Source organism: Dendropsophus ebraccatus, chromosome 3, assembly GCF_027789765.1.
Source record: "Dendropsophus ebraccatus isolate aDenEbr1 chromosome 3, aDenEbr1.pat, whole genome shotgun sequence".
Taxonomy (NCBI): domain Eukaryota; kingdom Metazoa; phylum Chordata; class Amphibia; order Anura; family Hylidae; genus Dendropsophus; species Dendropsophus ebraccatus.
In genome coordinates this window covers 25,356,224-25,379,214 of record NC_091456.1, presented here as the reverse complement: position 1 = coordinate 25,379,214, position 22,991 = coordinate 25,356,224, and the positions used below count along the sequence as shown (strand labels likewise).

Here is a 22,991-nt window from a genome sequence, read left to right as displayed (position 1 = left end):
TGATTTCTTATCAGGAAATCCAGGTAAATTTCCAGACCCATAGGATTCTATTGGGCATGGATACCCTTCAGGATTTTTAGTGAAGGGTGTCCATGCTGTAACATAGAAAATATAGGACATATATTTTGTCCAGAATTCCGGCATTGATGCCTCATAGAACCTATGAGGGGGAACCAAAATTTCGGACAGCTCCAGATCCATTGCATGGCAGCCCAGTCAGGTGCTGGAGCTGGCCCTTTAACTGTATGCGTTCCTAAGAAGCACATACAGTTAAATGCGTTGCTGTGATTAACCAGGCTTCCGAACCTGTCAGTCACTCTTGTGGCCGAAGGTAGTATTTTATCTCTGGCCCCAAGAGGCCGCTAACCCCCCCCCCCCCCCCCCCAGCTTTGTAGTGCACGGAAGCTAGAGGAGGAAACTGCTGCAGACTGTAACCGGTGAGTATGTTTATTTGTTTGTTTTGGTTTCGTTTTTTTTACTCCTCCATCCATCCACTGGATGGTCTCCTGAAACCGCCTTTAAGCTATGTTCACACTGCGTATATGTCCGGCCGCATATTTTCACGGCCGGACATATACGCGTTAAACTCCGGCCGGGGATTTACGCTACTTGCGGCCGGCTACGTACAGAGCGCGAACTTACGCCCGCAGTCTATTTGCGCTTCCCGAGCGCCCTACGTAGCGATCTGACAGCGGTCTTTTACTTGGAAATCTTCGCCTAGCCTTGGACACCCCACAGAACCTTTTGGATCGGCACAAAAAGCTTGAAAAATGAAGAAATCACCACTACGTACGGGAGCGCATGTTACGCTACGGGCGTAAGTTACGGCATTTTCGTCCTCAAACAATGGTCTGGTTCATTTTTTATGGCGCCGCGTACGATCCTGGCGTAAGTTCTTATGTAGTGTGAACTGTGCAGCCGTATATTGTATACTGTCTATTGTACGCAAACTACGTAAGTCTCCGGCCGCTTATTTACAGAACGCGCTACGTCCGAAGACTTACGTAGTGTGAACATAGCCTTAGGGTACGTTCACACTTACCAGATCCGCAGCTGATTTCATTTAAATAACTGAACATAGCATCAAATCTGCTGTGGATCCTGTAGGTGTGTACGCACCCTAAAGGCTTTTTCATCAGTTTTCCAGACAGCCAGAAGTCATCTACTTGCAAGACATAGGGCGGGTTCACACTACGGAATTCTCGCAAACAATGTCCGCGGAATTCCGTCAGCTGCCCGCCCGCACATCTGGGCGCCTTTCTGCCGGCCCCATAGACACCATTCTATGGGCCGGCGTATTCCGCTATACGCTGAAAGAAGTGTCATGCCACTTCTTTTAGCGGATCGCGGAATACGCCGGCCCATAGAATGGTGTCTATGGAGCCGGCGGAAAAGCGCGTGCCCGTGCGGGCGGACAGCTGACGGAATTCCGCGGACGTTGTCCGCGAGAATTCTGTAGTGTTAACCCGCCCATAGAATGAAAATATAGGGTTGTTATTTGCATTACCAGGGAAAAAACAGATCTGATTTCCTCTTTTGTTATCTGCAGAACACCTCTGTCTTGGCTCAGATAAATAGCTTGAATGAGATCCAGCATAGCAGAGCCTGACCTCATCTAGGAGGTTGAATGAGACGCCTCCTCTGTACGATGGGGACAGATTAGAAAGCTGGGGACACAGACCATGTCAGAAATACACTGCTGACAGCTGCATTTTTTATCCCTTTTATGAGTCAGCCTGTATAAGGCCGGGTTCACTCAACGTTTTTGCAGTCCGTTTAACAAATCCGTTTTCAAATAGTTACATTTAATGTACACAAAAGTGTGGCCACGTTCTTTTGTATGCTAAAAAAAAAGCATCATTTTAAATCCCTTTTTTTTTTTTTTTATAATGGAAGTCAACAGCAAAACGGATCCTAAGGGATAGCATACGTTACCCGGTCTGTGTTCCGGCTTGTTTTGTGGCTCCCAGCGTCCTGACATCCCACTCAGTGTGCCAATCAGTGGCTGTCCCGAATGCGGCTGAGCGGGGCATTCAGACGCCAGGAGCCACAGAGCAAGCCAGAACGCAGACCAGGAAATGTTTGCATCGGGCCGGGCTAAGAGGGTTGCCGCTTACATACTCGCAGTGGGTTGACAATTCCGCTACCAGTATGTGACAGGAGGGAAATCGCAGCGGTTTTCGCATAAAAACCTCAGCAATTCCGTTACGTGTGAAGCTACCCCTAAAGGGATATCCCCCTTCCTGTAAAAATATAATGCATTTAGAAATCTGCATAAGTGCACTTTTTGTACTACAGTAATACCTCTGTTCTCAAACGCAATCGGTTCTGGAAGGCTATTCTAGAACAGAACTGTGTGTTCGCATAGGGAACAATGTAAATGTGTTTCATTTGTTTTTACACTCAATGGGTCAGGTGCAGAGCACCTGGTTGACACCATAAAGAGTTAAGTGGTGATGCAATAGCATCACCACTTACCTCTCTGGACTAGCAGTAAGTAGTTTTTCATTGTGCACCGCTGCTTACTTTAAAGGAATCCCTGCTCTAAATGGGTGTTCCCCACCGCAGAGGCGGGGAGTTAGGCTGGGGCGGGCGGCTGGTTGAACTGGCCACTGTTAGAACTCATCATCCTTATCCTATCCTGCCCTCTCAGTGGGAGAATAGAACTCCTGGTAATAGCGCCCTTCCCCTGTGTCATTACTGTATACCCATCTTTAAAAAAATGATGAGGTATACCAGCCGCAGCAGGCTTTAGGACCATGTGGGATCCCGGCTTGAAAAGGGCGCAGGTGTCCGATAAACCACAGATTAAGGCGGTTGTTTCATGGAAAGGATATTTATTAGGGTCACGACGCGTTTCGGCCGCCAAGTAAAAGGTGGCCTTTCTCAAGTTTTAGAGTACCCTTTTAACTATATTTACTGAGCATAAAAGATCTATTGTACAAACAGTGCAGACAGATAGCAAAGTACATGTCAACCAAGAATGGTTACAAAGTTGACATATGTAAGCGAAAGGGCACAGACTTGAGAAAGGCCACCTTTTACTTGGCGGCCGAAACGCGTCGTGACCCTAATAAATATCCTTTCCATGAAACAACCGCCTTAATCTGTGGTTTATCGGACATCTGCGCCCTTTTCAAGCCGGGATCCCACATGGTCCTAAAGCCTGCTGCGGCTGGTATACCTCATCATTGACTGTACGACTCCCTTGGACGTACCCCGGCAGGAGCTGCGGTGTTCTACCTATTATGCCTGATATAGAGTTGTGCCTATAATTCAGCACAACTCTACTAGGTGAGTGCTACACCTTTCTTTCCTTGTGTTTGCTACTCTTATCATCTTTTATTGCACCAGGAGGCGCCCCCACCCCTCCCCTTCTTCTTTCATCTTTAAAAAAATGTATAGAAATAAAGAATTAAAAGAAAATTTGAATAAGTGCAACTATCCTTTGTACTTTGCAACCATCTGTGAATGTCTGTGCCCTTTCGCTTACATATGTCAACTTTGTAACCATTCTTGGTTGACATGTACTTTGCTATCTGTCTGCACTGTTTGTACAATAGATCTTTTATGCTCAGTAAATATAGTTAAAAGGGTACTCTAGAGAAAAATATTTTTTGACTCAACTGGTGTCAGAAAGTTATACAGATTTTGTATTTTTTTATTTAAAAATCTCTAGCTGCTGTATGTCCTGCAGGAAGTGGTGTGTTCTTTCCAGTCTGACACAGTGCTCTCTGCTGCCACCTCTGTCCATGTCAGGAACTGTCCAGAGCAGGAGCAAATCCCCATGGAAAACCATTCCTGCTCTGGACAGTTCCTGACATGGACAGAGGTGACAGCAGAGAGCATTTTAAAGAATAGAGAGACTGGAAACAATGCACCACTTCTTGCAGGACATACAGCAGCTGATAAGTACTGGAAGACTTGAGATTTAAAATCTTACATTTACACATCTGTATAACTTTCTGATACCGGTTGATTTCAAATATTTGTCTTAAGTACCTCTTTAAAATGAATGATGCAATGGGTTGTAAGTCTGCTCGTCATGCTTGTTACCTACATGGTATTCAGTGTTGGGTATATAATTAAATACATGTGTAATATGTTGCTCAATAGATGTTACAGGCCCTGCTGTTAGTGTTTTATGTGCAGGTTAATAAGTTCACTGGTGTACATCGCCAATTTTTTGCCATCTTCAGCAGTCAGTTTAGGCTAGATATGGGTAGTTTTATATGTCACCTATAGGTCAGCATATGAAAAGCCTTTCTGTGGGCTTTTTATTCTCTTGTAATATATTTTATTTATTTTAATAGGTTTTTATTTTATTTTTTTCTTTTCTTTTTTATTTTCCTTTTTTTCTTTTTTTTTTTCTTTTTTTACATTGCCTGAGCTGTTTTTAACAGCAAGACTTGTGGACATAGACGACAGTAGACAGTGTCTTTCCCCTTGAGATGGATAAGAAACATTACTGAGCATGCTCTATGACCTTTGAAGAGGTCATTCCACAGGGAGCTGCTATGGTCTCCTCTATCTACTGCAATGCTGTAAAGATCACTTTACAGCAGCCTCCTCTTATCCCCACAGACACAACAGGAAGTCTCAGCTTAAGGCCCTATTACACAAAGTGATTATTGGTCGATATCGACTATTACGGACGATAATCATTTTGTATAATAAAAGACAACGATGTGTTTCAGCAGGCTAAAATGGCAATGATCAGCCTGTTAACAGACTGCCGCTGTCTCCTGTGGGATGCCTTGATGATCGCGTGGGCAGCCTCCCTGCAGCTTATAAAATATGTTTAACATAAAAATATTATTTAAACAATAAATAATTTTCTGATGACACATTCCCTTTAAGCTGGGAAGACCGATTGGCTATCCGTATGGCTGCCATAACAGTCCCAGATACTTGTGATCAATGGCATGGTGCACTCTCATCTGCTGTGAACAGAAACCAAGCCACAATCTGTACTGGATCACTAACAGGATTAAAGGGAACCCGTCAGCCCAGTTTAGCTCCTATAACCGCCAGCAACACATAAGCTGTTATAAGATTATATTTCTTACCTGAATCAGGCAGTAAAAGCGTTGGCTTAATTCTCCCACTGCACCTGTGCCATAGCCAGCAAGACCTGATGCTTCTAGGTATGTCGGACCTTTGCTGTCCATCACACTTCAATAGGTCGTAAGTACAGCCCAGGACATGGTGACTAAGGGCCCTATTACACCAAACGACTATTGGCCGTATTTGGCCGATAATCGTTTGGTGTAATAAGAACAGCAGCAGACCTCCACTGACTACAATAGGCAGCCTCTCCCGCTGCTCCACGTGTCCCCTCCTGCTCTCTTTGCATGTAATAGCACAGGGAACGAAGGGGAAGCGAGCGCTGATCTGACAGGTCGGCACTCTCTTCCTCCTCTATATCAGCCTTACTTCTCAGAGGTGTTTGCCCGCATGACTAGTTGTTACATACAGTGTGCCACTTGTAAACATTGCTTTCTGTACTCTTATGGATTGGACTTTTTCTATTTGGAAAACAAATTGGTTCTGGTGCTGGGGGTTATATGAAAATAAACATGCTATATTTGCCTCCTTTGGTTCCCTGAAGGTGCTAAGCTGACAATCTGGTCTGGTCCTTCCCTGGTCTCTGCTTCTTCTTGTTGTTTCCTGTCCCGCCCCCACAGGACCTGCCTGCTCAACCAATCAGCGGCTGCAACAGTGTCCTGCACTAGTCACTGATTGGTTTAGCAGGCAGGTCCTGCCTGATTGGGACAATACAGAACCTGGAAGTAGCAGAGACCAGTGAAGGACCAAAAGCATTGGCACTGCAGGAGCCCGGAGGTGAGTATAGCACATTTATTAATTTTATAAACAAGCCCCATTAGACTGCTTATGTGTTGGTGCTGATTATACAAACTGAATTAGACTGACAGAAAAGCTTATTCTGCTTACATGTTCAGAAGTGGTTTTAAGCGAACTCCCCGAACTGTTCGGTAATGTTCTCTGGACCTGAATGCTCAGCATTTGACCTCCAAAGTTGGATGTTGCCCCTAGGGCTGCAGGAAAACATGGATACAGCCATAGGACTAGGGTGGCATCCAACTTCTCCAGCCTTCGGGAGTCAAATGCTGAGCGCTTGAGTCCGGAGAACATTAAGGCCAAGCAATTACACCAAGCAATTATTGGCTGTATTTGGCCGATAATTGTCCATTACAGACGATAATTGTTCGGTGTAATAGGTAGTGTTAGAAGCCAACGATCAGCCGTCATAGACAATGTCGGCTGCTCATTGTCTTTCAACACCTTGAAATAAAACGATGCCGACAGCGACTGTCTGCTGGCCGTTGTTCGGTGTAATAGGAGTGGCGGCTGCAGACTGTCACTATTTTCTATGGGCCTCCCGGCCTATCATCCAGGCAGCCCTCACGTAGCTCTCCTGCTCGCTGTTGGTGCGTGTAATGGCACCGACAGAGAACGAGGAGCAACCGAACGCTGATCTGACAGGTCGGCACTGGCTTCCTCCTTTTAATATTGGCCGTGTTATAGGGCTTTACTGAACCTATGAGTTCGGCAAGGTAGCTCAACACTATTCAGAAGCCTTAAAGTGTTACTGTCACTAAAAAATGTCCGACGCCCACTGCTCCAGTCATTCTCTACGGGCATCGAACTCATCTCTGGGAACGTGTGCGCGGCTTCGGACGGGGATATCCGCGGCGGGAGCGGGTCCAGGAGCGGGACTTCTCTGAAGTGGAGAGTATATGGGTCTGCATCGGGGGGTCGGCCGGGCTCTGTCCCGACACGGGGGGTGATAGGTTCCCTTTAACTAGTCAAAGGGTTTTTTTAGTGACATTGGACCTCGAACCTTGTCCTATATTTGCCCTCCAGAAAGCCCATCCAGCTGGTTCAGCTCTACATTAAAAGGTGTTGGTAGAAGAACTTCAGTAGTTTTATACAGTAGGTAGGATTCCTGACCACCTGTCCTGCTTCATATAATACTTTCAAGATTTACCATTAAGACAAGCAGATTAATTTCCTGCATACTGTAAACTGAAAACTTTTTTATCCTCAGATTCCTGCAGTGTTTATACCTCTAAACTGACTTGTGCTTCTGCTTACAGGAAGGACACTCTGTAATAACAACAGTGTAATCCCCCAGGATGCAGAAATGGAGGAAAGTGTATCACGGTTAGTGTTTTTACACACAAATCATTAAAATTAAAAGGTCATGCCAAAAACTTTATGTCCCCTGAAAATGTACAAATAACAGCATTAACATGCACCATGCATTGTATACATAAGGCAACTTTTTTGTCATGTGGTCACTTTATATACAGTAAATAACAGGAAGTGAGACAAAGGGTGAGAACATCTGTGAAATATAATATCACAGTAAAATAGTTATAAAAGCCACTTAAAGGGAATCTGACATTGCCCAGTCCCTATCGAGGTGCTGTAGTTGACAGTCCCTCAGTGAGCATGTGAATTTTTGGTAATTTGTCCCTGGATGGGTTATGGGCAATCTCAGGCCTCCCACTGTAATGAAGAGTCAAAGAGTAGCTTGACACAGCATTTGTGCCGCACTCTGGCACTCCTCAACACTCCTTCCTACTCCCTCTTCTTCATGAATAATCTCTGCTGCCTGGCCTCCTGCTCACTCATAAACTTCCTACAGAGGACTGATCTTCAATCAGGTACAGTTGTATCTCCTAAATTAAGTGTGTATGAGCTGTAGTCTAGGGGTAAATCCCTTGTCTAGAGGCTAGCAACAATTTTTTTTCTTGGGGTCATTTCCCCTAATGGAAATGAAATGGTTATTTATTTATTTTTTTTCTTATTGTTGTATGATTTTTAAAAGTGCAAAGAATTCCTAATTAGGCCCAGATTAGTTTTAATATACAGTTTTTAATACAATATTGAGACAAATGAGAAAAAAAAACTTTTTTTATTTCCATTAGAGGAATCAAACCCAGGGAAAAACCTGTTGGTGGTATTAAGACAGATGAGTTATCCCTAGACCACAGCCCCTACACAGTTAGGCTGGGGGATTCAACTATATGTGATTGCAGATCAGTTCTTTTGTAGGCAGTTTATGACTATAATCAACACTTTGAGACACTGGCTAACAGCTGAGCGAACAGGAGGCTGGGCAGCATTGATTATTCATGAAGAAAAGGAAGGAGGAAGGAGTGGTGAGGCGTGCCAGAGTGCGACACAAACACTGAGCCACAACTCTCTTTGACTCTTCATTATAGTAGGAGTCCCAAGATTGCGCAAAACCCATCCCAAAGACAAATTACCTAAAGATAACTTGCTCACTAGGGGACTGCCAGCTACAGCACACTGTCAGCACCTCAGGTAGGGCCTAGGTAAGATACAGTTTGGGAAGGTTGATGCAAGCTCCACCCAAAGCTGACTTTGCAGAAATATTCCCTAAAGTCTGTCGCTGTTTCACTGAGCTAATTCCACTTTAAAGTGACTGTACCACCAGGCCCAGGCTTAAGCACTGGAGGCGGGCCGACCCACCCTTAGTAGGGGGAAACCCCAGCCCCTCTATGGTAGGGTTCCATTGATTCTAACGGAGTCACGTCATGAAGGGGCTGGTACAGTCACTTTTAAGGGGGAGATATGAGACATTCCAGCTTGCAGCTAGTCAGGAGCTTGGAAAAGCTTCTTTCACTCCTAGTACCAGAGAATATAAGCATTTTTCTACATTCTGGAAGCACAGTTGAAATATATGAAAGGTACCATGTGTCTTCTTGTCCTAACAATGTCAGAAGTTTGGAAATGGCAGCCAACAGATTCCCTTTAAGTCCTTAATAGGTGGACTTGTAGACAGTCCTGCTTTGTATGTGTCCCTCACACTGTATACCTGAACATATAGAAGATATTTTCTGAATGAAAGTATAATTGCTTAAAGGAGAAGTCCAGCCAAGGGGAATTTGATAACAAGTAGGAACTCACCTTTCCATGTTCTCACAGTGAGTGGCAGGTCCAGCCTTGGGACCCCTGCTGGAAGGTATTTACCCCCCTAGTTGTGATGATGTCACGACTCGGGTAGGGGGAATGCCTGTCCCGACTGATGGACTGGCCGCTCAGCCAATCAGTGACTGGAGTGGCTTCCCGCCCCAGTCCATCAGCTGGGTTGTGACATGTCAGAGCCGGAGATCCCAGGGCTCCCAAGGCTGGTCCCGACGCTCACCACCGGCATGGGGAGAGGTAAGTTTGTACTTGTAATCAGACTTCCCTGCCGGCTGCAGGATTTTACAACAAGCTGCTGCAAGATGAGGAAGATGCCAGTAGCTTATTTCAGATTTATCAAAATAATTACAACATTCAACATTGTAAGGTTATCCTGTAACGTTCCAAGGAGCAAGCTAAAGGAAATCCTGTGAAATCTCCAAAGGATTTAATCAGAAATGTTGTTGACTGTAAGGCTGAGGCGGTTCAGGTGAGATTTGCTTGTGTTCTCTCCCATCTGTCAGCATCGATAAGTTACACAATCCAAACACACAGCCAACAAATAGGACGTTACAGAATCACTATACTAAAAGTACTCTGGGTCACCTGTGCTCTGTAACCCTGCACCATTTAGGACCCATAGAAGTAGATGAAGAGCGGCTTAATTTTTCAAGCCATCTATGTTCATAACAAGTAAAGATCATAGTTTTGCTGTCTTTTAGGAAGAGAATCTCGGGGTTGAATAATACATGCCAAATAGTTGCACGCTTGTAGATCTTAGAGGAATGGCGGAACAATGGCTGGCAGTCTCCTAGGGAGTCCTTATTCATTGCATGTTTTTCTTTTATGTTACAGGAAGTCTGACTCAACTGGACTCTCTCCTGTGGAGCCCTGGACTGTACAAACCGAGCAATGTGTCAGCTGCAAACTGTGCCTGACAGGACCGGCCATGGTAAACCCTGCCGCCACCACTGGCTACCATTTCTACAATGCATAATTTGATTTCTTCAAGTGCATATCTATCCAAAATCTGAACATTTAAAGTGAATGTACTAATTTGCTTCCTTTTTTTTACACTACCTGGTCGGCGCCCTTGTGGAGAGCCCGGTAGTGTGGTCCATTTTTTGAAATGCCACTCGGTTCCCCTGATCGGCGCAGGTTTCTCCATGTGCACTTCGGCCCACTCTATGCAGTGAAGGTAGTCCCAACGCTCCCAGAGTTATATTCCTATCCCCTCGGTGATGCGGCCAGACTTGATTCTAATGGAGGCGCGTCACTGGGGGAGCTGGGCCCACTTCCAGTGCATAGAACGAGCCAAAGTGCACATGAAGAAATCTACGCCAATCAGGGAAACTGACTGAGCAGCATTTTGAAAAGTGGCCCGTGCCACTGGCATCTCCACGCCGCCACCGACCAGGTAACAAAATAACCTTTAATTCTGCATCTGGGGCTAGGTGAAAGGGCACTTCTCTTCAGGGTTTATTGGAACGTTTCTCAATTTTAAGGAACCAGTTGCAAGTCGCCATGCTGATTCCTCTGTTACCTACAGTATACTCCAGCTCAGTGGATAGGATCGATGATCATTGTAGAAAATATAGCCTGTATGTGCACAACTTTAACATATTTTCTGGAAATAAAAACTAATACCTGCCCAAAATGTTTAAGTAATAAACTTACAGTTCTGTCACTATATTCTATATGCACATTAGGCCGATTGATGCACTGGGGGTGGGACAAGCACCCTTAATGCAGTGGGTTAGCCGCCCCCTCCTAATGTGGCAGTGCTCATCACTGCAGAGCGCCAGATGTATATGCATTAGGAGGGGCGGATCAGTGCCAAACTGCCTGATTTCCTGAAAATGGCGCTCAGGATCCAGGTAAGAAAATTACCTTTATTCTCAGCACCCCGTGCCCTATGGAAACAAAAAAAAGGTGAACACAATAGCTCAGTGTCATTAAGAATACAAATCACTGGGTTTTAGGGGATAGTGATCCCATACATGTTTATGAACTTTGAAACTTTTAATTTTAAAATCACATATGGGATACAGCATATAAATAGTACTAACTGTGGCCTTACATTTTGAACACTGTACTTTTTCTTATTATAAAAATTGTTCTTGTCAGTACAGTGCACTGCTGTGGATTATTACTTAGCAGGTTTAGTGTTAACCTTGTGTTCCTTACGTTTTTGCACTTTCCTTCAGGTTGTGTCTCAGTACAAGTTCCACCCTGAATGCTTCTCATGCTCCGGGTGCCATGCTGTGATTGAGGATGGAGAGTCGTTCAGCTTGGTGGAGAGAACAACTCTGTTTTGGTAAGAACCCTCAGACATTTACTTTGTGAAAGGTTAAGAACCTGTGGCTGACGTAATATCGTGCATGTTTTATAGGTGATACCTTTCTACTTCAAATTATAGATGGTTATAGTTTCATTATCGTTAGGTAGATTAGTCAATGCAATCTAGATAGATACAAATATACACGTCATTGTCTACATAGATAAATATAGTAATGTGAAAGGATTTGCACTAGTGACAAATTAAATTGCCCTTTAAAGGGGTATTCCAACATGGGGTAAAAAACTAAATATACTGTAGAAGCATATAGCATTGCTTATCTGTCAGTCCCAGTTCTAAAACACCCAAACATTCATTTGTTTTGGGGTTATTAGTTCTGTATTTCATGGTTGTACTTCCTGGTTGAGCAGTTGGTCATTACTACTATTCCCAGAATGCATTGCATTCTTTCATTTCTTCATCACAGTCCTCTCACCCCTGCCTACTCCCCTCCTCCAGCAGTCCTGCCAGTTCCCCACCAAAAGTTGCAGAATATCTAATTTCATTGCAGACAACTAGTGAAGTTGCAGCACCTGCTGTATATACTCCCCGTCTGCCTTTTTGGTAGCATCATTCATAGGAAGCATATGATATGATAGCAAACTGGGGAAGTAGGCTGGATGGTGTTAGAGCTCAGAATCAAAATCCAATCAAGCCTCTTGTGACATCAGATGATGATGCGTTGTCTACGGAGAGAGGGAAGAGTCAGGAAGCTGTAGACAATACACCCTTTGTAGTTCTTCTATTGTCATCTTCCTGTCGGGTAATCGAGCAAAACAAGCTGAAGCCAGTCTTATTAGTGATAACACTGTATTATAAATTTATATGTCTTGGGAGAAATAATTTTATTTGGATAGAATTTCTGATACCAAAATAAAGCAGAACGGTTTGCACCTTGTACAGAACTAGCGTGATAGAATAATGTGGTCAGCAAGTAACATGACTTCTGGATAACTCCTCCGCTGTGATAGGATACAGTTTGTCACACTGTACTGTTATATCATCGATGCTTGTTTTATTGGTTTATTGATATTCTCTCCTATGACTTCTCCCTATTTCTAGTGGGCCATGTTACAAGCTGCTGCTTCTGCGACCACAGTTTGAAGGACTCTGCAATGAATCTGCTAAAGAACAGCATCCTCACACACTAACCCTGTTACGGCTGCCTCCTCATGCAGGGGGATGTAGGGGCTTCTTTGTGTCAGTGGAAGACATGAAGGTCACACAGTGAGTTTAGATCACATGTCTGCCTTAAATCTATTAGCCATTTTTAGCGTATCTAGCGTATGTACAAGGAAAAGCTCCCAATATAGACAGTGGTATCTCACCCTGGTCCGACAGTTCCATTTGTTACCACTGTAGTGATAAAGGTTTCACTGTCGTGTTTTGTTTTTTTTTTTGCTTAAATCAATAGTGCAGGCAATTTTCAGAAACTTTCTAGTTGGGTTTATTAGGTAAATCTGCCATTATCTGCATTCAAAAAGTCTTTCCCTAGGTCCCCCCCTCCCCCCTCTCTCTCATTCACTGCTCATCAGGAAATCTTGACTGTTTTACATCAGTCCAGCCCTGTGTAACCTATGGAGGGGGAGGAGGGAGATAAGATGGCAGCAGAGAACAAAGGATTACACAGTGGGAGCTGTGTGAAAGCTGGTATTAAGAGGTCAGAGAGGTTAGTGCTGACTTCAGAGGAGATAGCCCGGTGATGTAGCTGTAAAACTCTTTGTTGTCCTGTTTTGGTGCCTCATCTCCCTCCACCCCTCCCCTCTCCATAGAAAACCATGAAGACAGGGGGGAGAGCTTTAAACTGCTTTTTCATGATTAAAAATGCATTTTTTTTGCTAATAAACCCAATTGCAAAGTTTCTTAAAATCGCCTGTACTATTGATTTCTGCAAAAAGAAATGCAAACAACAGTGACACTTTAAGTAAATTTTGTTTGGCGCCCCGTCTTTCAATCTTGAGTAAAATTATGCTGCAACACATCACTGATCGCACACAATGACACTGACAGGGTGCAGGTGCTGTCAGCGTCACTGTCTCACTGTTGTGCTTTGTGTTTAATACCAGCCTGAGCCCTCTGATCTATTCATCCCTTCTCTTGCATTGTCTGTACAAAACAGTTGATTTAAAAAAAAATTATATTTGTCAGACTGCCCCTTTAAGCATATGATTGATTTCTTTCTTACAGGGTAACAGTTGAAGCTCGTAACATTCTACATCCAGGGGATCACATTTTGGAAATCAATGGCTCTCCTGTCAGTACAATGCCACCAAAGGAGGTAAGGTGTTGTTTTATGGCCTGTTGTAAAGATAAAGGCTCATGTATGTGTTTATAATGGTGTGCAAGCAATAATCGATCAATAATGGAGTGGTTTAGGTGATTTACTGGCTCCTCATTCCTTCACACTTTCCTCAGGCTGATAATTTGCTTAGCTGCACAGACCGGACCCTGCAGCTTCTGGTAGAGCACCACCCCCCACTGACTGTCCCTGTGACTAGAACTGTCCCGAAATCTCCCTCCTTGCACCCACGTGAAGGAAAGGGCATCTCAGAAACTAACGCCAAGCGTGGTTCCATCCGGTTAGACTTCACTCTCCGTTTAATCGCTTTACTGCAGTGTCTAGGCTCAGATTGGCTTCTTTTAGGTTTAGAAACCTTTTAATCCAACTATTTCAGTCTGACTTTTCTAATCCCCTAACTATATTGCTGTCCTCTACTCATGCTCATGCCTCTCCATTCTTGTACATGGATCATATCACTGAATTTTCTTGAGCTGCTTGTATGCTGTCACTCTCTTTCACAGTAACTAGCTGTATTAAAGGGGTTATCCAGCATTAGAAAAACATGGCCGCTTTCCTCCAAAGATAGCACCGCTCTTGTCTCCAGTTTGGGTGCAGGTTTTGCAACTCAGTCTCATTGAAGTATATGGAGCTTAATTGCAAACCGCACCTGAACTGGAGACAAGAGTGGTGCTGTCTCTGGAAGAAAGTGGCCATGTTTTTCTAACACTGGATACCCCTTTGAGGTTTGGCGGTGCATCAGGATCTGTGTACTCTTACATTTTTTGTGCACTTCTTGCTCTCTTCTTTTTTTAAAAGATACTAGTACAGCCTATTACTTTCAGTGAACCCCAAATGTTTTTTTTTCCTTCCGCTGCTTATGCAGGCGTAGTAACAGCAACACTCGCACCCCAGGACCCTGTTCTCCCAAGGACGCTCGGTTTGTTTCTCGGTCAGAGTCACTTCGCTGTGCTGTAGGTGGACCCCAGCAGATCTTTCGGCCATGTGAACTCCTTCACGGTGAAGAACTAGGGAAAGGTTTCTTTGGTCGTGCCATAAAGGTCTGTTTTTAAAGCATTTCCCGTAAAGCTTATTTAGCCTCCTGCAGATACAGCTGCTGTACAATACTATGCACTTTTTGTGCCCACAGGTCACACACAGAGCCACAGGGAAAGTGATGGTTATGAAAGAGTTAATACAGTTCGATGAACAGACACAAAAAACATTCCTTACAGAGGTAAGTAGAATAATAGAAAAACACTGGATAAGACTACATTCACCCGTTCCGTAGTTTTGTCCGTAGTTGCGTATTTGCAGTTACGGACAAGTTTAGTGCCCATTGATTTTAAATAGGCTTTTCACACTGTCCGTATATTTACAGATCCGCAATTTTTGTGGATTGCGGATCTGTAAATATACTGACAGTGTAAAAAATTACTGACAAGCTCTAGTACGCATCGTAATTACCCCACCGATTCTCCCATAGAAGTCTATGGGAGTGTCTGTAATTTTTGCGGACTTTTGCAAATCCGTAAAAGATGCGAGTGAGTAATCATTTTTAACAATACCCACTTAGTTAACTATCACCTTCCTCCTCTTTGCTGATCCGCAAAAAAAATGAAAAATTTTAAATGCATTACGGAAATTTTTTTGCAGATTGCAGACATCATATATGGTTCTGAAAGACTACTGAATGTGTAAATGGAGCCTAAACCTGGACATGGAAAATGACTTCAATATTTTAGTTAACAGTAAATTTAACTGTGACAACCTGGTCAGGGAGGGTCATATGGGTTATTATAAGTGGCCTAGAGGCACACAACAAAAACATAGTTCTGTCACTTGGCAAATCACTAGGCAGAACAGACATGGAATATTATGTACGGTTTTGGGCATCGGTGTTCAAGAGAGACATAGTGGAGCTGAATTGGATTCAAGCCCCTTACTGCACGTGGAGCACTAAGGAGGACGGTATATCTCTTATCTTCCTCCTTGGCACCATTCCTGTGCTGTTAGCAGTATTATCCTTGGTCTGGAGCACCGTTAGGAGCACTGCCCCACCCCCATAGCACTGAGCCGGCCCACTCCATTGATTATCACTATTGGGAAGGGGGAGTGCTCCTAACAGTGCTCCCGACCAAGGAGTGAACTGCTAACAGCATCGGATTGGCGCCGAGGAGGAGGGTAAGAGACATTCCATCCTCCTCGGCGTCTCCTGCACACTAGGGAGCTATCAGCAAGTTAGATTTGTCTAACCTGTTAATAGTTCCCCTTTAATACTAGAGTTCAATAGAGGCCTGGAGTGTAATAATATTACACATTATAGTTACTAGGTTCTGGAGAAGGGTAGTTGTTCCATGGATTTAGTCTCAGTACTAGATTCAGCATCAGGATTAAGTTTTTTTCTTCTCACCTAAAATGAGGAACTACCTCTAGGCATTTTCTGCCTTTCCACGGACTGCAGGATAATGGGCTAAATTGGATCTGACATTGAAGAAAAAATTATTTTTTTCAGCCTTACAAATGATGTAATCCTTAGAAATTGCTGAAATCGTCCATTTTCTGTCTTACAGGTAAAGGTTATGCGGTCCCTAGATCATCCCAACGTGCTTCGGTTTATTGGGGTTCTCTATAAGGATCGGAGGCTGAATCTGCTGACTGAATTTATAGAATGTGGAACCTTAAAGGATTTCCTAAGAGGGGTGAGCCATAGTTAGGTTTTATATAGCTATGGATATTTTATGTTTTAAGGCTAAGAATTTTTGTTTCCTCTCCTCCATCCGGCCTTGTGTAGGACACTTGTCCCTGGCAGCAAAAGGTCTCATTTGCTAAGGACATTGCATGTGGCATGGTAAGTTTCAACTCTTCTGCTATATTTCTATGGTTCGGTAGTACCTCTTTAAACTATTGTTATAAATTATAATGCTAAAAATTAATATATTTTTGCTTTTTTAGGCGTATCTTCACTCTATGAGCATAATCCATAGGGATCTCAACTCGCACAACTGTCTTATAAAACTGGTAATGTTTTAATTTTAACATTATTCTCGAGTTGCCCTCAGTCCTGTATATATATGTGTGTGTATGTGTATATATATATATATATATATATATATATATATATATATATATATATATATATAATGTCTTTCAATTTTTTTTATTGGGTTTCAAGAGATATGCAAATAATTGCAAGTTTTTAAAAATATTTTGGAAGTAAGATATACTTAGAAACAAGTATGAAAATATGGAGTACAGGAGTAGTAACCAGAAGAAAACATACAAGTATGACACATTTAAGAATAGTTGGTTGGTATTTTTACGGATCATTACAGTCGGATAACAGTAAAAACTTACTTTATTACCAATAATGGGCAAGGAGGAAAGTTTATGGCAGATAAGGGCTAAGGCAAATACATGTTATACTTGCATTGGCCGCACTGGTCGGTGGAGATTAAGGCTGTGTTCACACTACGTATATTTGAGGCTGTATGTTTGAGGCTGTATAGCAACCAAAACCAGGAGTGGATTGAAAACACAGAGAGGCTCTGTTCACACAATGTTGTAATTGAGTGGATGGCCGCCATATAATGGCAAATATTTGCTGTTATTTTAATACAATGGCTGTTATATTGAAATAATGGAAGTTATTTACCGTTATATGGCGGCCATCCACTCAATTACAACATTATGTGAACAGATCCTTTCTGTGTTTTCAATCCACTCCTGGTTTTGGTTGCTATGAGGACCTGACATGAGGACCAAATACAGCCTGAAATATACGTAGTGTGAACCCAGCCTAAAGGTGTATGGCCACCTTTAGGACCCATTCACTGGCCCTTTATAAATGGGAAAAGAATGGTAAAGGGAACAAATGTCCCCCCCACCCCCCATGTTTTCATCTAACACACAGGACCAGGAGAGATTTGAACCCCACAATGGGAAAGGATTTCATGAGAGCCAATAGGTTGGGGGGGCTTGCAGGTGGGTACATATTTGCTTTAAAGGGTTTTTCAGATTTAACCTAGCTCTTGTCCCCTATTCACAGGATAGGGGACAAGTTTGAAATCACAGGGGGCGACCTCATTTTTCCCCCAGGCACCCTGTCTTCTTTGTTATGAATTGAGCCACAGTTCTGCGTGTGACCCGCAGCTCCATTCATTCTCTATGGAGCTGCTGCAAAGAGCTGTTTGCTGTACTCTGTCCATAGAGAACAATTGGAGCTTCATTGATAACAAAGGAGCCAGGGTACCGATCTACAGATCCGCAGGGGTCACACAGGTCAGACCACCCCTGCAATCTTATAGATAAGAAACAAGTAAGGAAAACCCCTTTAAGACAGGTGGACCTAAGCCTTCAACCCTACATGTAAAGAAAGATGGTATTCTTCGGCAGACAACCAGTTACATTTTTAATAGATATAATGTGACGGCAACATTAGCTGAGATTTCTTTGGCAGCGGCGTATATTGGCTGGAAGGAGGGTAGGCTGCTGGTTACATTGAGTCAGGCTGTTCAAGTTAGGATTAGAGATGAGCGAACCTCGAGCATGCTCAAGTTCATCCGAACCCAAACGTTCGGCATTTGATTAGCTGGGGCTGCAGAACTTGGATAAAGCTCTAAGCTTGTCAGGAAAACATGGATACAGCCAATGACTATATCCATGATTTCCACATAGCCTTAGGTCTTTATGCAACTTCAGCAGCCCCCGCTAATATAATGGCGAACATTCGGGTTCGGATGAACTTGAGCATGCTCGAGGTTCGCTCATCTCTAGTTAGGATACATCCACAAAGCCCATTGGTCTCCACTGAGTTTATGTAGATAGAGGTGTATCTAGAAGGAGTCTCAGCTTGAAAGCAGTATTTTTAAGGGTAAGAGCCACTGACGTCTGTCACCCTTTCCTTGCCGCCAAGCCATACCTCCGTCTCTTATCTAGTATGTGACCTTTTCTTGTAGGACGGCACTGTGGTTGTAGCAGATTTTGGACTTTCCAGGCTAATTCTGGAAGAGAAACCCAGACCCCCACCAGAAAAACCACCCACAAAAAAGAGAACGCTGCGGAAGACTGACCGCCGGAAACGGTATACTGTGGTGGGCAACCCGTACTGGATGGCACCAGAAATGTTAAATGGTAATGGGAAAGGTTAAGCTATTTGTGCTATAGAGTGAAGAGAAGAACATTTTGCTGATTTAAATCCTATTCTCTATTATTCAATACTAGGTAAACAATACGATGAGAAGGTGGACGTGTTTTCATTTGGGATTGTCCTGTGTGAGGTAAGAATACCGCGGCTGGAAGGGGTAAAAAGCCGGAACATGATCATTTTCATCATGCGAAAACTGTAAAAGTAATTTATATTGCAGTTCAGTTAGAACAGGGGTAGGGAACCTTGGCTCTCTAGCTGTTGCAAAACTACAACTCCCATTACGCCTGGACAGCCAAATCTTTAGAATATTAGAATGTAGCCAATCCAATCCTACTCCCAAAACCTTTGAGATTTGATTATTTAACAAAAAGCCTAAATAAAAACGGAGACAAAGAACCTGTAGACCTCTGCAGGTCTCGGTTCCCTGGTCCTGTCTGTGACGGGAAGATTAGAATTCAGTGGTGTCACATGACATGCATGAAATTCCAAAGAGGTCAGCATCTTTCTGCCCACAGCAAATACCCTGGAGTCGTGACTTAGGGTCCTATTACACGAAGTGATTTTTTGACGATTAACGATAAACGAACTTAAATGACCGATATGGCGAACGACCTGAAATCGTTCACCCAATTACACGGAACATGATCGTTATTGCATTTGTCCTGTCGTCGACACTGCGTTCGCTGCTACTGCGAACTTCCAGACGTCGTCTTATTATTTATGAACGATCAACAATAAAAAATAGGTCCAACTTCTATTAAACGACCAACGATTTCTCGTTGGTCATTTAATCGTTGTCTGCTATTACACTAAACGATTATCATTAAAATCCGAACGATTTTTCGAACGATAATCGTTCCGTGTAATACCACCCCTAGTAACAGAGAAAAAAATGGCATTAGAAAAAGCATTATTTCTGTTAACATATATTACAGGTTTATTATATTGTAAAAGGGTCGCCGATCAGCCGAGGAGTGTGAAAGCGCCCAACCCTCGACTGATCGCATCTTTGTGGCCGGGCTCAAATATATTGCTGTCAGCGGCACATCTCCCTGTGAAAACTGGAGACGTGCGGCCAACAGCAATGTATTTTAGTGTCCGCACGAACGATGCAGGGATCGTTTGTGTGGCCCGGCAGCTTGACTCATCATGCCTTCTGAAGGTCAGTTAGTGCTGATAGTTAGTTAGTGCACAGCCCCATGTCGAGCAGTGTAAAAGGACCCCCCCCCCCACACTCACTGATGTTATTGATGACTTTTGAGGCTGCGTTCACACACATTGGTGTTTTCATTGTAGTATTGCTCTGAAATGATGCAGTAACACAGTGAAATGATGCAGTAACACAGTGAAATGATGCAGTAACACAGTTAAACTACAAAGCCAGGCCTACACTGAAGCTTTGTAATGCTATTAATTGATTTTAACTATCGATATCATTTATTTTTTTTTAACAAATCAATAGGGGTTGTGATTGCAAGCATTTTTGCAATTTACTCTTTTTTTTTAAGTTTTCTATGTTTAAATCAACATTATACATATGGCCACTAGATGTCTCCCTTTTTGTCTACAGTTTATTGCTTTGTCCTTGCAGATATTTGGTCTTTTCTTTGTTAAAAAAAAGACCAAACACAGGAATTCACATTCTGCAGACATGGCTTGCTATTGATTGACAGCCATTTCTAAACGTGCACGGAGCGGGACAAGTCTTCACTGCTACACACTCATATTCAGTAGCTGAGAATCATGGGGGTGCTCACATTGTATGGTCAGCTCTCTGTAACACAGCACCAAAACCTCTGTAACCACACAGTGACATTATACTGGCTGAATTGTTACATAACAAAGAGCATTGTCTCCTGGTAAGCTGCAGAGCTATAATTAGTGAAAGTAAATCAAATAACTAGCCCCAGGTAATTGCTCTCAGTTGATATACAACCTGCAGGATGAACAGGTGTCTTTCCTTTTGTGATCGCCCAAAGGACAGGGACTTCCTGTGTTTGGTCTCTTCTTTTTGAACAAAGAAAAGTATGGAAAGGGCATGGAGCACAGTTTGGCCATAGGTATAACATTGATTTAAACACAGAAAACTTTAAAAAATAATAATAATAATAAAAAGAGTATATCGCAAAACTGCTTGTGATCTCTACCCCTGTTGATTTTTTTAAAACAAATGATTGCGATTGTGCCTCTTTAAGCTCAATTCACTTCAATAGAGCTGAGCAACAAACCCAAACTGAGGACAAGAGTAATGTTGTTTCTGGAAGACAGCCGCCATATTTTTCTAAGCCTGCCACATTGCGTCCATGTGAAATTGGCTTAAAAGTCATATTACATGGCACGATTTCCTGGGAGAAGCGAGAGCCAAGCTGTCAGCTCATCGCTCGCCGCCTGTACTATTACATGCACAGACAGCAAGTGTGAGGGGCTGCCCAAATGATCGTTGGATCGTTCGGGCTGCCCATTGAAGTGAGCGGCTGCCCCAGCTCCTGTTTCACAGAGCAAGGAGCAGCAGACCGTCACTGATATAATTGTTTTTCAACATGCTGAAAGATCAACAGTCTGCTGTTCATTGCTTTTCAACATGCGCTACTATACTGAACAGTCAGTAAGGCCGATAATCATTTAGTATAATAGGGCCTTATGTCTTCACACTCTTATTCCATATGTGTCTGGAGTTAAACCTCCCATGAACAGGAAGGAACATCAGATCAAACTTTTTGTTTTCCAGATTATTGGGCAAGTGTATGCTGATCCAGATTGCCTACCGCGCACCATTGACTACGGCCTCAATGTCCGCCTTTTTTGGGAGAAATTTGTTTCGGAGGATTGTCCCTCAGGATTTTTTCCTCTTGCAACATCCTGTTGTCAACTTGAGCCTGACTTAAGGTAATGGATCCCTTTCCTACCCTCTTCAGTTGTCATACCATTCCACTTCCACAAGCATTAGAATGTTTTTATTGCCTTGGTTTGCCATCTATAACCTTGTTCCTTGTTTGTTCTACAGGCCAGATTTTCCATGTCTACATGATACACTTACAGCAATATCTCTGTTCTTGGGGGAGCTGGCGATCCCTTTACCCTCTGAACTAGAGGTCATGGAGCACAATCTAAGGTTTCAGTATGGTTTGACACGAGAGCCGCCATCTCCAGTGGATAGCATAAGCCAATGATCTCAGAAGATCACTTTATGGAAGCAATGTTTTTATCCACCCTTTTCTTACATGTGAAAATCTTACCTTCTCTTTTTTGTATTGGTGTTAGATATTTTTTTTTATTTGTTGATAAGTTAATTATTAGACAGGTCATGAGTTTGAACTATAGGGTCCAAAGCTATGTGCACATTTCTGCAATCCTTAAAGTGGTATTCCTATCCTGAACAGTTGTGGTATAGCAAATGCCTGAATGCCTATACTCCTCATATAGTCAGATAGCTCCTTCTATAACTCCAATAGGCTTACATATATAGGCCAACCTGCAAGCTTGACTACCTCTCCATTTAGCTGTATGAAGAGTGTGGCAGACAGAAATTGGTGGTCATCAGCTACCTTTGGAATCAGCACCTATGAGGCATTAATAGTATATCCTGCGTATATACCATACATACTTAGGCTGGGTTCACACTACGTATATTTGAGGCTGTATGTTTGAGGCTGTATAGCAACCAAAACCAGGAGTGGATTAAAAACACAGAAAGGCTATGTTCACATAATGTTGTAATTGAGTGGATGGCCGTCATTTAATGGCAAATATGTGCTGTTATTTTAAAACAACGGCTGTTATATTGAAATAATGGAAGTTATTTACCGTTATATGGCGGCCATCCACTCAATTTCAACATTGTGTGAACAGATCCTTTCTGGGTTTTCAATCCACTCCTGGTTTTGGTTGCTATGAGGACCTGACATGAGGACCAAATACTGCCTGAAATATACATAGTGTGAACCCAGCCTTAAAGGGGAAGTCCGGTCTAAATAATTTTAAGATATGTTATTGCCCAACAAAAGTTATAAAAATTACTAATAGACACTTATTATGGGAAACGCACCTACAGTGCATTTCCTCTGCGCTTACTACAGCATGGCTGTTGGTGATGTCATGAACACACCATGCTGTAGTAAGTGCAGAGAAAATGCACTATAGGTGCGTTTCCTATAATAAGTGTCTATTAGTAATTTTTATAACTTTTGTTGGGCAATAACATATCTTAAAATTATTTTGCCTGGACTTCCCCTTTAAGATAGGAATACCCTTTTTAAAGGGGTACT

At 43.0% G+C, this 22,991-nt stretch overlaps 1 protein-coding gene across 1 annotated transcript in view; it reads left to right on the top strand.

The window, feature by feature from the left end:
• Positions 1–22,411, top strand: part of LIMK2 (LIM domain kinase 2) — a 32,460-nt gene extending 10,049 nt beyond the window's left edge. The window contains exons 2-16 of the mRNA XM_069964070.1: positions 7,122–7,188; positions 9,817–9,913; positions 11,169–11,278; positions 12,362–12,526; positions 13,487–13,577; positions 13,715–13,878; positions 14,464–14,638; positions 14,728–14,814; positions 16,151–16,279; positions 16,372–16,428; positions 16,533–16,598; positions 18,536–18,710; positions 18,801–18,856; positions 21,455–21,612; positions 21,731–22,411. Coding sequence (XP_069820171.1) covers positions 7,122–7,188; positions 9,817–9,913; positions 11,169–11,278; positions 12,362–12,526; positions 13,487–13,577; positions 13,715–13,878; positions 14,464–14,638; positions 14,728–14,814; positions 16,151–16,279; positions 16,372–16,428; positions 16,533–16,598; positions 18,536–18,710; positions 18,801–18,856; positions 21,455–21,612; positions 21,731–21,896 — 1,763 coding nt within the window. The 3' untranslated portion in view covers positions 21,897–22,411. The remainder of the gene's footprint in view (positions 1–7,121; positions 7,189–9,816; positions 9,914–11,168; positions 11,279–12,361; positions 12,527–13,486; positions 13,578–13,714; positions 13,879–14,463; positions 14,639–14,727; positions 14,815–16,150; positions 16,280–16,371; positions 16,429–16,532; positions 16,599–18,535; positions 18,711–18,800; positions 18,857–21,454; positions 21,613–21,730) is intronic.
• Positions 22,412–22,991: the final 580 nt, after the last annotated feature.